At 56.4% G+C, this 13,729-nt stretch overlaps 1 protein-coding gene across 1 annotated transcript in view; it reads right to left on the minus strand.

Moving 5' to 3' along the window:
• Positions 1-1,616: 1,616 nt before the first annotated feature.
• ZFHX2 (zinc finger homeobox 2) overlaps positions 1,617-13,729 on the minus strand; it is a 25,165-nt gene continuing 13,052 nt past the window's right edge. Inside the window, 10 exon segments of the mRNA XM_016205846.2 lie at positions 1,617-2,787; positions 3,048-6,530; positions 6,698-6,824; positions 7,276-7,476; positions 9,159-9,217; positions 9,654-9,728; positions 10,999-11,239; positions 11,798-12,201; positions 12,204-12,314; positions 12,498-13,725. Coding sequence (XP_016061332.2) covers positions 1,808-2,787; positions 3,048-6,530; positions 6,698-6,824; positions 7,276-7,476; positions 9,159-9,217; positions 9,654-9,728; positions 10,999-11,239; positions 11,798-12,201; positions 12,204-12,314; positions 12,498-13,725 — 6,909 coding nt within the window. The 3' untranslated portion in view covers positions 1,617-1,807.

The raw sequence follows: 13,729 nt of genomic DNA on the forward strand, positions 1-13,729 counted from the left end.
ACCTGATGCTTACAGAGACAATTAGGATAGAATTGGGGAACCGTGTCCCAGCTCATCCCTCTTGTTGGTGGTATCACCCTGTCAGAGATTCACCTTGTGCTTCAGTCATCTCCTTGCCCACCCATCTCCCCACAATCATGTTCTGGCCCCCATGGGCCTCACCACATGCTCTGACTCCTTTTGGGGTGCCCCCAGCAGCTGCTGCTTACTGGAGGGGCTGGGCTGAAGGGAACAGGCGCCAGGGCAGAGGACAAAGGGGAAGAACACAGATGGGGAACAAGCATCCCCACAAGCAAGGAGGTTTAAGAAGTGACCAAAATGTGAAGGGGCCACAGGGAGGGAAAGGAGTGAGTAAGGGTTTGTAAAAGAAATGAGTAAGAAACGGTGGTTAGCTATATGAAAAAAGCATACCCAAAATTCAAACACCATACTGCCCTGTCCCCCTTTCCTTCTGGCACTGCCAAGACATTTTTAGCAGCACTGGCTTTTCTCACAGCTGGGAATGAGGGGATATTACCTCTCCTGATAAATACTCAATTCAGAGGCACGGATGTGTCTCCCAGTCTCCAGGCTTCTCCCCATTACCAGTCCCCCCATCCCCCCCCCCCCCCCCCCCCGCTGGGCATGACCAGGGCAAGGCTGCACTGCTTTGTCCCCAGGATCACCATACCCATGCAAGGATTTAAAGCTGTTTGATCTTCCAAAGATGAGGTGCTTTCAAGAAACCCTTAAAATGGGGAGGAGTGACACAAACAGGAAAAAAACACATTTGATAGGAGAGTTTTCAGGTTTTTTTCTGTATTTTCCAAGTTTGTTTTTCTTTAGTTCATTCCTCTGGTCTCTCCATCTCTTGCTCCCATGCACATGTGTGCGTTCTCTCCTTTTTGGTTGTGTGTGTTTCAGTTTTGTGGGTTTTTTTTTTCAAGAACTTTGGATTTGCCGTTTGGTGGACAGCGCCGGTCCCAGAGGCTGGACCCCCACATGGCAGGGCTGGGATAAGGAGCAGGCCCACGGCTGCTGAGAGGATCTGTTTAAAGCCTTTGAGAATAAATTACTGCAGTTCCCAGGATGCAGGGTGGGGATTGGCAGAGGGGTTCCTGGTGGCAGCTTCCCCTAGAGTCCAAGCCACAGGGACTCCCCTGCCAGGTGAGGGAGTGTAAGGAGAGTGAGCTGGGAGCATTTCTCCCCACCCCAGACCTAAAGTTTGGTTAGTTTTGTGGGCTCCCTGCCCAGCCCAGGCTCCAATCTTGAGAGCCAGCTGGGTATTTGGAAAGTTTTTGAGCAGTATGGTGCTCTAGACAAGGGGGCAGGAAGGAGAAGAGGGAGCAACAGTTTATTTTCCTTCCCCCTTCTTTGTCTTGGGGTTTCTTTTTCCTTTCCTTTTCTTTTTTTTTTTTTTTTTTGGTGTTCTCAGTCAGTGGAACAGCATGGGAGAACATGTATTTGTGTGTGTGTTTATAGGAGTTGGGGTGTGACTGGGAATTCAGTGGGGAAAGACTGAAGGACAGATTCTGTGTGCGGTGGGCAGGGCAGACATGAATGGTCAGGATGACAAGATGAGGGTGTGTCTGTGAAGACACAGGGCTAGGAGTTGTGGAGGAGTATATCTGGGGGAGGGGAGGAGGCAGGATGCTGCTGGAGGGGGTGTGTGTGTGTGAAGCCCACTGAGGGTGGGAATTGAAAGATTCCCATGAGGTGGGCGGAGCTGAAGATTGGGGTGAGGGATTTGAGGTCCCATCAGACACCCTTTGGGATAAGAGAGGAAGCCCTGAGGCCCTCCCCTCCCCCCAGATCTTGGTTTATCTGTTTATAAAGCTAGAAGTGTAGAGGTAGTAGTAGTTTTTGGGTTGGAGTCCGTGTGAGGTAATCTTGCTTCCTCTTTGGCAAAAGCCACGGCAGCCGTGGCAGCAGTGGCTGCGTTGGTGACGGTAATGGGTGGGCCCCCTGGGGGTGGGGCCGCCTTTCGCCTGTGGGCCGAGGAGCGCAGGTGGGAAGCCAGGGCTTCACGCCCACTCAGCAGCACCTCACATGCCAGGCAGTGGTAGGTGCAGATGGGCACCCGAAGAGGGGGTGGCACGGAACCACTAGAGCCCCGCCCAAAGAAACAGAAGGATCTCTGATGAGCAGTGGCCGGGGCCTCCCCGTCAAATGCCATCTTGCACTGGCGGCACAGGTAACGGTAGGTCACATCCACAGTGGAGATACCAGTGCTGCCTGTCAGCAGCTCGTCGGCCTCCCCGGCCTCCCCCTCTCCTGGAGCAGGCAGTTCGGGAGGCTTTGGAGGTGCTGTGGCTGTGGGCTCGGGGGGCTGGGGTGGTGGCTGCAGGAGGGCATTGGGGAGCAGTCCGATGAGTGTCTGAGGTATCACAGGGTTCATGGGAAATAGCCCCTTCTTCATGCCATAAAGCTGTTGGAAGTAGGCCCCCTGTAACTGGGGGCCAAAGACAGCCGGTGGTGTGGCCCCTCCTGCAGGGGGCAGTGGGAAGGGCAGGAACTGGCCCCCCAACAGGGCTGGGACGGTGGCCTTCAATGCTTTGAGGTTCTTGAGGGCATCAGTGGAAGAGTTGGTGGGGGCTGCAATTGGTTTTCGCTCACCAGAGACCTTGTCCCCAGAGGGCTCAGTAGGTGGGCCCGGGGTGGGGTCATTGGTGCCTGCTGTGGAGGTGTTGATTTGGTCGGGCACAGGTCTCTGAGGTAAGGGGCAGCCTGGGCCAGCAGTCTGGACCACTGTGGTAGCAGGCAGGACTGAAGTGGCGAGGCCAAGAAGGCCTGAGGAGGCTGCAGGGCCTAGGAAGATGAAAGGAATGATGAAGGATTAGCTACCTCATGGCCCCTCATCCTTCCTGCTATAGGCTACCTCCAGCCTCACTCACTCATTCCCACCACTAGCCTCCATGCTCCCTTTCTTCCCTTCTTTCCCCCAGGAGCCTGAAACAAAGGAAGACCACAGGCTATAGGAGATGGGAAGAATCAAGAGGGAAAAGGGAGGGCATGTCATTAGAGGGAAATGCTCTCTGAATTCCAACTCCTCCCAACCTTCCACTCACCTGAATTGAAAGGAGCTAAACTGCCCAATGGGGGCTGGGCCAGAGCTGGGCCGGACAAGAGAACTGGGGCCAAGCGAGGCAGGGCTGGGGCAGCCCCAAGGGGCACAGAGGCAGGTGTGGTGGCAGTTGGGGCCTTGGGAGCCAGGGATGCCTCAGGTGCTGGGGCCAAGTCGTAGCACTTGCTTTCACTCTTCAGTTGGGCTCGGACTGCCTCCTTGAGCTTGGCCAGGTGCTGGCGGGAAAAGAGATGGCCTCGGCAGGAGACATAGAAATCGTACTTGACGTCACAGTAGGGGCAGTCCGTGCGCTGGGCTCCCAAGGGGCCCTCATTGCTGCCCCCAGCCCCACCAACTGCTGCCCCCTGCAGTTTGGCCTTCTTTTCCTTGGCACGGGCATTCTGGAACCAGACCTGGATGACTCTCTTGGGCAGCCCAATCTCCTCCCCCAGCACCTCGCACTCCTGCATGGTGGGGGTGCGGTAGGCTTCATAGCAGGCTTTCATGATCTTCAGCTGCAGGCTGCTCATCTGGGTCCTGTAGCGCCGCTGCCCCATTCCATCTGGAACCCCGGCCCCACCTGGTCCCCCACTGGTCCCTCCAGCCCCAGGGGACTCTGGTTCCGCCAGGCTGGAAGCAGATGAATCACTTAGATCTCCTGCAGATGGACTGCAAGCCTCACTCTCTGGAGAAGCTTTCACAGGTTCCTCTGGGCCCTCATCCTCACTGGGGGGAAGGGGAGGGGGAGGTGGGAGAGGTAGAGGTGGCTCTGGTGTTGGGGTGGTGGCCTCCTTCCCAGGAGGCAGAAAAGGCAGGGGCCCTATAGTAGAGGTGACTGTGGGATAGGGAAAAGCAGGTGCTTCTCTCTTTTGAGCCTCCCTCCCAGTCCCATCATCCACCTTTCCCAACAAGAGGTTGAACTTGGGGAAGGGTGCAGGGGTGGGTGTGACAGAGGGCTTGACTGCCGGATTGGGCACTCCCCCAGAGGTGCCTCGAAATTGGCCTTTCCTCTCTCGGGCCCTGGTATTCTGGAACCAGACCTGCACCACCCGCTTTTTGAGCCCCACTTCTTCAGAGATGCAGTCGAGCATCTTGCGTGTCGGATTGGAGTCCTGCATGTACCAGCGGTACAGGATCTCCAACTGCTCAGGCAGGATGGTGGTGCGCAGGCGCTTGTCCCTGGGAGGCTCACCCTCCCCTCCACCCCCTGCTTCACTGCCCGTGGGGGACAGGCTGCCATCCTCAAGCTTCCTCTTGAGCGGTGGCCCTGGCACTGGTGGAGTGCCTGCCACTAGGGGGTTTCGCTCCCCAAACACCAGCAAGGGCAGATCTATGAGGTGTGGGGAAGCACTGGGCTGCACAGATGGCAGGAAATGCAGTCTGCGGTGACTTGTCAGGAGGTCCTGGCTGGGGAAAGACATGGCACACTGGTCACAGGTGTGGACTGGGGTTGGTGAAGGAGGAGGCCTCCCTTCAGGCTCTCTGCCGTCTGGCTTTGTTGCTTCTGCTTGGCTCAGCTCCTCTCTGTCTGGAGGCTCTGGTGATGGGACCTTGGGCCCTTTGGGGGGTTCCAGGCCCTGTTCCTCCTCTGCGTCTTCCTCCTCTACCTCTTCTTCCTCTTCCCCTCTCTCTGCCTCTTCCTCTTCCTCTTCCGTGGGCTGGTCATCATAGCATTTCTTAAGGTGTCGCACCAACTCAAAAACACAGGAGAAGGTGGTGTGGCAGCGCCTGCAGCTAGAGACTCCCCCAGTGCCTCCTACTGTTGGTGTAGGCCCCCCTTCACTGGCATTTTTGCGTGCTTTCTGGCGGGCATTCTGGAACCACACTACCACCACACGGCTAGCCAGGCCCAAGAGACTTGCAAGCCGCTCCACCTCTCCGTCCTTGGGGTAGGCACTGGTCTCAAAGAAAGACTGCAGAGCTTGGGTCTGGAACTCTGTGAACTTGGTTCTGGAGAATCGGCGGCCTGCAGGCACTAGCGGAGGAAGATTCCCTCTGGAGTTTTCTTCCTCCTCGGAGGGCCAGTGTCCTCCTGTCCGGCTTCGCTCCTCAGGGGGATGGGCCCCCCCTGTCTCAGGCTCTGGCACCAAGAAGGGTGGACCCAGTTGGGGAGCAGGTGAATCCAGAGACCCATCAGGAGGTTTGGGAGGCTCTGCAGGGGGCGGGTACAGGCTATCATAGCTCTTTCGAAACTGAGCAGCATAACGGCTCAGGGCCTCAAAGGGCAAAAAGCGGCAGTGGACATGCTCCTCGTGTGTCTTGAGGATGAGCATATTAGAGAAGAGTTTCCCACAGGCCCTGCAGGCCAGCTTATCCCCACCCCCCAGGGCTTCTGGTGGGGGTGGGGTCGGAGGAGGGGGTACAGCCTGTTTCCCCTCATTGTATTGGATCACCAGCTCAAAGCCAAAGTTTTCTAGAAGGGCTTTAGCTGCAGTGCAGGTTGCCTCATTGGGTGTTGGTTGAGGGGGTGAGGCTGTCCCTGCCTCGGTTCCCTCTTCAGCCATGGGGGGCCGCTCCCATTCCTGCTCAGCCAGCTCTGCCTTTGGGGGTGGGGGTTGGGGAGGAGGGGTGGCAGCTGGCAGAGATAGCAGGGGCGCAGGCCCAGCCAATGCCAGCTTAGGCCCCACCTTGAGGTCATGGAGGTAGAAGGGCAGGAGCAGCTGCTGCTGCTGGAGCTTAAGCAGTGATTCGGGCACCAAAGGGAAAGGGGGCAGGACAGGTGGGGTGAAGAGAGGAGCTGGGAATCGGTGTAGGTCCAAGGGAGGGGGAGGAGGAGACAAGAAGGGCAATCCAGATATGAAGCCATTGGGGTCGGGGCCCTTCTTATCAGTGCCTGCCTCCCCCTCAGTTTCGCCTTCTTTGGGCTCTTCTTGGCCACCACGGTCTGGTCCCTCAGTCTTGGCATCAGTCTTGGACCCCCGTGAACGAGTCTGGTGCAGAACTGAGCGCATGTGGATCTCCAGGGTGGAGCTCTGGTTGTAGGAGACTCGGCAGACTGTGCACTTAAAGGGCTTGTCTGTGGCAGCAGGGGTAGCAGGTGCTGTGCCAGCCTCTCCCCGGGCAGGGCTGGAGGGGTCAATGGCAGCCTTCTTCATCTTGTGCAGGTGGGAGACAGAGTTATAATGGACCAGGAGGATATTCTTCTGTGTGAAGGACTCTTTACACACAGTGCACTTATAGGGCCGGGCAGGGTCCAGAAACTTGTCCAGAGCAAAGTTGGTGGTCTTCCGATAGGTCAAAGGGTGTCGAGAGTCAGCTGGAGCTGGTTCTGCAGGGCGGGGCTCTCCAGCAGTCCCCTCTTCCTCCTCAGTCATAGTGGATGGAGGAGCCATTTCTTCAGCCTGGGCATCAAGTCGAGGGGCTGGAGATGGGGCTGGAGAGGGGGGTTGGTCAGGGCTTCCTGTGGGCTTGTCTGGGGCCTCAGCTGAGGGCAGGGGAGGCTCAGAAAGAGAATCGGGACTCGCTTCTGGGGTCAGGTGAGGGCCTTCTAGGGGAGAGAAGGGGTTGCAATGAGAAGGGAACTTTAAGTCAAACCCCACCCATTCAATATCTAGGGCAACTGATCCTTGCCTCAGTTGCCTTCAGACCTTCATGGTCTGTGTAGCCCAGGTCCCCTTTCCTGCCACCTTGGGAGGTTTGCCATCCCTTCCTTACCTGCTGCCTGGTCTCTGCTGGGTGCAGGCTCTGGCCTGGGAGCCAGGGGCTCTGGGCCATCCCCCAGAGGGCTGAGAGAGGGCCCAGGCAGCACTTTGGTCATAAAGGTCATCTCTACGGTTGTGGCCTGTAAGGGAAGAAATCCCAGTGACTTCCCTCCCACCCCCTGGCTACTCCTATGCCTGTGCCCAGCCCTTTTCCACAGCTCCAGCCTCCTCTGGACAAACCTCCCACCTAACGTCTGCTTTTCCCACCCACAGAGGAAAGGGCCTGGGCTGCACCTCTCCTGTCTGACCACCCAGGCCTGCTGTGGAACAGCTCTTCTCAGGACTTAGTGGAAGTGAAGGAAATGCTTAGCTTCCTCACAGGCAAGTAGAGGCAACTTATTAGATAAGCTCCACTGTGAGGTTCCCTCCAACTCTAAAATCTACTTTCAAATCTGTAAAATGCTGTTTCCTTCACCAACACTCACCCCCAACACACACACTAGCCAAGCACCCCCTCCTTTGCCTCCCTTCTTGCTCCTCCTGCCAGGCCTTACAGGGCCGTGCATGAGTATTCAGCCAGCCTGTACTCACCACAAGCAGCAGCTTCTCAACGCACTCCGGCACCACGTTGTGAAGGTGGCTCAGGTGGAAGTGCAGGGCAGGCCGGCCCACCAGCTGCTCCTGGCACAGTGGGCACCTGTACTTGGGCTGCACTGCATGTTGAGAGAGTGCATGAGCCCTCACCTGCTCAGACTCTGGGCTCAGGAAGCTGCAGTATGGACAGCAGTATACCTGGGGGACACACGGGAGGTGGATGGGGTGTCAGGGACAGGTGGGACCTACCATCACTCATCCTTTGGGCTCCTGGACACAGCAAAATCCCCCACTCCCAACAGAGGAGGAGTGAGCCCAAGAGGAAGGCATCACTGTGGACCCAACCACAGTCCTGAAAGTTGGCTCCTCCCTCATTTCCCATGGACTGGGACAAAGGCCTAAGCTAGGCCACCACCTTGCCTTGCCTTCTTTCTTTGTCTGGCCCTCTCCCTCCATCCTGGCTTCTTTTTCTTCGGTGTGTCTTTCCCTGTTTCTGCTGCCCTACTCAGTTCTCTAGCTGACAGTACAAGCCCTGTACCTACCTCCCAGGGATTTAGTTTTCTTTTCTTAACCACCCTCACACTGCCTGTATCTTCTCCCTGAAATGGTTCCCCTTCCCTCTGGCACTTCCAGGACCCAGAGTCTCCCTTGTCTTGGTCATTGTGCCTCCCCAAGGCCCCTGAACTAAGTGTCTCAGGTAGGCGCCCTCCCTACCTGTCTGCTCAGAAGCCAGCTCATTCTCCCTCAGAGGCTCAGCAGTTTCCACTTTCTTTTCCTTCTTTTATTTTTCTTCTCTTCTTAATACAAACATTCACCATAGCTCCCCCAGTGGCTCAGGAAATTCTGGCCTGGCTCTTTTAGTGCATTACCACCCACACCTCTGGAGGGTGGGACTGGGGAGCCTGGGGTAGGGCCTGGGAAGCCCCTGTTTCCCCCTTAGTCACCTGATTGCCTGTCTGCCAGCCTGCATTTGTCTCCCTGGCTCACTTCCTATCCTTCCCCCTCTGCTATCAGTCCAGGCCTGTGTGCCAGAAAAGGGATGCTCATCTGAATGTACCTAGGCCTAGGAGCAGACATCTGAGTGGGTCTGTTGAGGGAGTAGGAGTTAGGAGGAGGGAAAGCTGAGGACATAAGCCATTACTACAGCAGTTTGCAGGAAAGCAGTCATGATAAATACTGCATATTGCAGCTCCAGTTTGGAGAGCTGTGAGGCACAGGATGGCACCTCAAGACCAAAGGCTGGGAGTCCCCCAAAATCAATCAGGCCACAGAGCTAAACTACTGGGGCCTGCCTAGGTCAGGCAGAGGACTGGGTCTGGAGACTTAGAGATTTGCAGAGCTTGCTGTCTGGGTGAATCATCTGGGCTGGTGCCTCTGCTCTCAGGAGGTGGTGCCAGAACACTTCCATCCAGGTTCAGGGCTTCCGGCAGGAGGTGAACATCCACATCTGGTTGTCTTTCTTCCCATGGCAGAAATAAAGAGCTGGGCAGCAGCTAGTTTTTTTGGTTTTGCCTTTCTCTCTTCATTTCTTCACTTCTTTCCTCCCTCTACCTACCTCCAATTTTTCCTGCCCTCAATACAGCTTCTCTCTTCACATTTCCCTCCAATTCCTGCCATTCTTTCCTCATCTCCCTCAGTGCTCCACCCCTGGGGGCCAGCTCTGCCCCCTGTTGGTGCTCAACACCCATAACTGGGCCCAGGTGGAATTTCTTAGATGTATTCTGAATGAAATAAGTCACAAGCACGACAAAATTAGGTCTTCAGTCTGAAATCTCTGTAAAGCTCTGCTGATTATAATTTCTGCCTTCAGAACATGAGCAGATCTCAATAAAACTAGATCCCCACCCCCCTCAGCTCTTCCCAGTTACCCCAGTTCTGACCGTGGTCTGGCTGGCACTGTCTCCAGGAGGGCCAGTCTTGTTCTCTGCCTCTTCAGAAGCTGAAGATGAAAGGAGAGGAGATTAAGAGATTCTACAGACCTCCCTCTTCCTTTCACAGACCCCCAGCTCTTAAGATGACCTGATTTGTAGCACAGAGCTTCCAGAGTAGGGGGTTGGGCTCTGGGGAAAGGGAGAAAGGGAAAGAAAGTAGAGCTATACTGAGTACAGTGAGGGGAGGCTGACTCAGCAGGGCTGACCCCAGGTTAGCAGGATGGCCAGGTTTGGGTCCTCGAAGAGAATAGAAGCACCGAGCCTTCTGTGGCTCTGCCTCCCTTCCCTCTGATGTGTCCTTTCTTTTGATCACTTTGGCTCCTTTATCCTGAGCCTTGCTGGGTGTGTGGGTTACTGCAAGGTTCCGTGAACATCTCAGAATGTATTAGGATTGGGGTGGGGGGGCCAAGGGATGGAGGGAAAAGGACCAAATGAGCAACTCACCCAATTGTTCTGTCTTGCTCTGGGCATCTTTCTCAGGGGTGGGTGGCTCAGGGAAGGGGGCAACAGGAGCCTTCCCTGTGAGAGTGAGGGGAGAGTCAGCTTACAAGGATGAAGCATCAGGATGGGGAGGAGATAGAGCAGAGAAAGCAGGACAAGCAGCCAGGCAATGAGGGAGAAAACAGATGGATAAATCAACAGGCAGGGGAGGGCAAAAAGAATTGCAGAGGACAAGGGGAGAGAATTACAGTTAGAATTGGTAGGGTCTAAGAATCATCTCTGGGAGTCCAGCCCTGTCACTTGAAGATGAGCAAACAAGTCCAGTGGCAGGTAACAGATACAGGACCAAACTCAGCTCCTTGACTTGACTGATCCTGGAAGTGAGGAGCCCAGAAATGTAGAGGGAGGGCACTGAAGAAGGAAGGTGAAGTTGAATGGAAGCAGCTGTGGTGAGCAGGAGGCAGAGGTCTAACTGGGAGAGGAGATTACCACTCAAGCAAGAATTGACAGATGTGTAGGAATTTATTTTCGGTGGCGGCCTAATTAAAGTGTTAAAGTTCCTTAACTCCATTCAGCCTTGCGCCAGGATCGTTAGCTATTGATCTGGGCCCCTCCGGCACTTAACTCCAGCCAGCATATTGGCAATTCAATTAGCACCAGTCAATGCTGCCTATTCCTGGTTCCTGCTGTCCGTGCCCTCACCCTCACCCACCACTGGCCTCTATGAAGCCTGGACGCTCTGTGCACCTCTGACAGCCCCTTCCAGGCCCTCATCCTGCACTGTCTGAGTCAGTGGCACCTGATGGGCCGTTCAGTTTCTACAGGTACAACCTGAGCTGCCTTGGGGGACCCTCAGCCCAGCCTTCAGGCTGAAGACCTCCTAGGAGACAGGAAAAGGCTGGGGAGCTTGTCAAGGGCTTCCCATGCTGCCTTCAGACCATGCCCACAGCTCCCATCAGTTTCTGATATGTCCTGGCCCATTCTTTTCTTTCTGCCTCTGATGTTCCTGACCAGCTCCTGCCTACCCCTTACCCAGCATTGCTAGGACACTGGTCAATACTTGGAATCACTGGGTGACTCCTCATCTCTCTTCCTGTTCTCTGTTCTCTACCTAACAAAGTCCATGCCCTTCTCTGCCTCCTCCCTCCAACAGCCTCTTGTTTCCCCCTTTGCTCGGCAGCCCCACTGTTCCTGATATCTGGTTTTGTTACCTCTTTACAGCTCCTTTCCACCTGCTATTGAGTGCCCACAGACCCATTCCTCCTTGTATCACTTTCTCGTCAGCCCTCAACTCCCGTGCCAGCTGCCCTCCCTGCCCACCCTTCCCCTCCAGTCCCCTCTTCCTCACCTGGAGTCCGGAGCTGTCCGTGGCTGAAGCTCAGGATGCTCTGAAGAGCTGAGAACCCTTCCTCAGCTACTGGGCCACTCTGTAACAACTGTAGGCGCCGCTGGGCTTGGGCATCACGATGGGCTGGTGCTCGCAGGTGCTGCAGCATGGCCAGGCGAGAGGGCGTCTCCCAGGCACACAGCAGGCAGCGGAACAGCCCCAACTCTGCCCCTGCTGCTGGCCCCTCCATCTCCAGCAGAAACTGGAAAAACAGAAAGAGGCTACTCAGGCCCAGAAGGAACAGACACCTCCAGATCTTGGGGGCTCCTTTGCCTTCCTGCAAGGGAGCCTGACCGGCATCAGCCCCTCCCTACCAAGCCCTTCCACCCTCCTGAGCTCCCCTATTCCTTCCTAAGGCCACCTGAGCATTAGAGTATCACTGCTTCCCCCCCCCCCCCCCCATTCTTCTCTTCCTCCTACCCATCCTGGACTCTCCTAGTTTGTGAATGGAATCTCATTCTGTTCTTAAACTTCTGGCGATAAGATGGGCTGAGCAGAGGCAGATTCCTCCCTCTAGCCCAAACAAAAGCTGAATAAAATATCGGATTCACTTTGTCCAAGTCCACCATCCTTGGTCTCTTTCTCCACATGTTTTTACTAAATAGCATATTACCCTGGTGCATATGTACCTTTTTCTCAAGTTCTGCCACGATGGGTTTTCCCATCCCTTTCCCATTCTGCATATCCATCCCCATGCCTTCTTCCCTCTCCCCAGAGGCTGTCTGTTCTGCCCTTCACCCCAGGCTTTTCTGCCCCTCACCTTATAGACCTGGCTGTTTTCCTCATGGGCTGCCCCCCGGGCGTGCAGCTGCATCTTCTCTTTGCTATTGGACTCAAAGTCACAGATGTTGCAGCGCAGGTGCAGGGGGGACACAGACCCATAAGGAGTCCCATCTCCCAGAGGCATGAGGGAGGGAGTGCCTGTGGCCCCACTGCCCTCCCTCAGGTGGGCTGCCAGCTGGTACTTCTGAGCATGTTTGTCGGTCTTGAGGTGGAGTTGGAAGTTGGCCTTGAGCTGGGTGCCATAGCAGCAGAGTTTGCAGCGGTGGGTATCACCAGCCACCTCCTTCCATTCAGCCTCCGGGAGACTGCGGCCCATGCTGCAGTGGTAGAGCAGCAGCTCCAGGTTGTCAGTGCTGAAGGCCTGGCACACGAGGCAGCGGATACCTTCAGAGATGGGCTGTCATCTGGGGGCGGCGAGGTGGGCAGGCCATCAGACAAGGAGCCCAGGAGCTGACTTTGAGGCAGGTGGGTGTCCGGGGAGAGGCTACCAGGGGCTAGGGGACAGAGACACATTAGTGGCCAGAGGAATGGAGCAGGGTCCGCTTGGTCTGTGGGAATGTGGGTGGTGGGTAAATGAGGATAGTGCTGAGGTTACCTAAGTAGGAGAGAGCAGGGAATTGAGTTTAACCCTGGAAGGGGGAGGGAAGGGGAAGAGGAGCAAAGCCCAAGGAGCTTACCGGGTGTAGGGAACTTTCGGGCAGGTGCTCCGAGCTGGTGGAAGCCGTTGAGAAGCAGCTGGGTCTCCAGGGGCTTGTCTGGCCTCAGCCCAGGGCCAGGCAAGGGAGCCTGGGGCTGCCCTAGAGCCTGTGGCCCAAAGTACTGGAAGAGTTCAGGGGTGGTGGTGGGGGCAGCCCCTGCTGGAGGCGGAGGGCCTGGCCCCACCAGCCCAGGTGGCAGGCCCAGTGGCAGCCCCTGGTGGAGCATGAGGACATTCTGCATGTGCTTCTCAGAGGTCATGTGGATGCGCAGGTTGCGAGAGATGTTGGTCTCATAGCTGCACACCTTGCACTGCCAGGATGATTTGGTCTTGGGCTCCTTGTCCCCTGAGGAGGGCGGCAGCGATGCCTCTGGGGGGCTTCCCTGCCCACCAGGCCCTCCCTGGAAACCCTGCAGGTTGGCCAGGTGCTTGTCAGACTGCATGTGGATGCTGAGGTTGCCCTTGGTGGTGGTGGAGTAGTTGCAGATGTCACAGCGGTAGGGCTTGTAGCCACAGTTGTAGCTTTCTCCGCGTGCGAGGCGGGGGTGGGCCCCCCCAGCGCTGCAGTAGCTGCAGTGACTGTTGCTTTCAGGGTGCTTCTCCCGCATGTGCACGTCCAGGGTCTGCTGGTACTTGTAGTGCCAGTTGCACTTGGGACACTTGAGCGTCTTGCAGGAGTTGCGTGAGTGTAGCAAAGACATGTGGCTGGACAGGCTGAGGCCCTGGAAGGCTGCAGGGGCTGGAGTGTAGTCGTCAGCTAGGCGGTAGGGCTGGGGAGGGTCACTGGGGTCTTCAGGAGAGCCCGCTGGGACAGGGAGAGTGCCCCCCTCCTTGGAGGTGGGTGAACTTTGGTTGAGTGGGGGACAGAGCCCTCCATCCTCTTCTTGCCCCTCGGGGAACCAATGTGGCCCTGCCTCTCCTGCTGCCGTTGGTGATTCTTTGGCTTGGGTTAGGCTGGGGTCCCAGGTTGCTGGGATTGTGGATGGGGAGGGTGGACTGAGGGCCATGACTTCTGTGGGCAGAACAAGTGCCTGTGTTTCTGCCTCAGCGGGGCCATCTTCCGTCTGGGCTACATTCGCCTCTAGGTTCACTGTGCTGCTGTTGTCAAGGGGTATTTCTGAAGGGGGGCAGGCAGGTGGTTTTGGTTCCAGAAAGCTTAGGAGGGCCATGCAGCCCTCATCCCCCTCCTGGAGCACAGCTGGGTTGCCCGGC

Source organism: Miniopterus natalensis, chromosome 1 (assembly GCF_054644295.1).
Source record: "Miniopterus natalensis isolate mMinNat1 chromosome 1, mMinNat1.hap1, whole genome shotgun sequence".
Lineage (NCBI taxonomy): Eukaryota > Metazoa > Chordata > Mammalia > Chiroptera > Miniopteridae > Miniopterus > Miniopterus natalensis.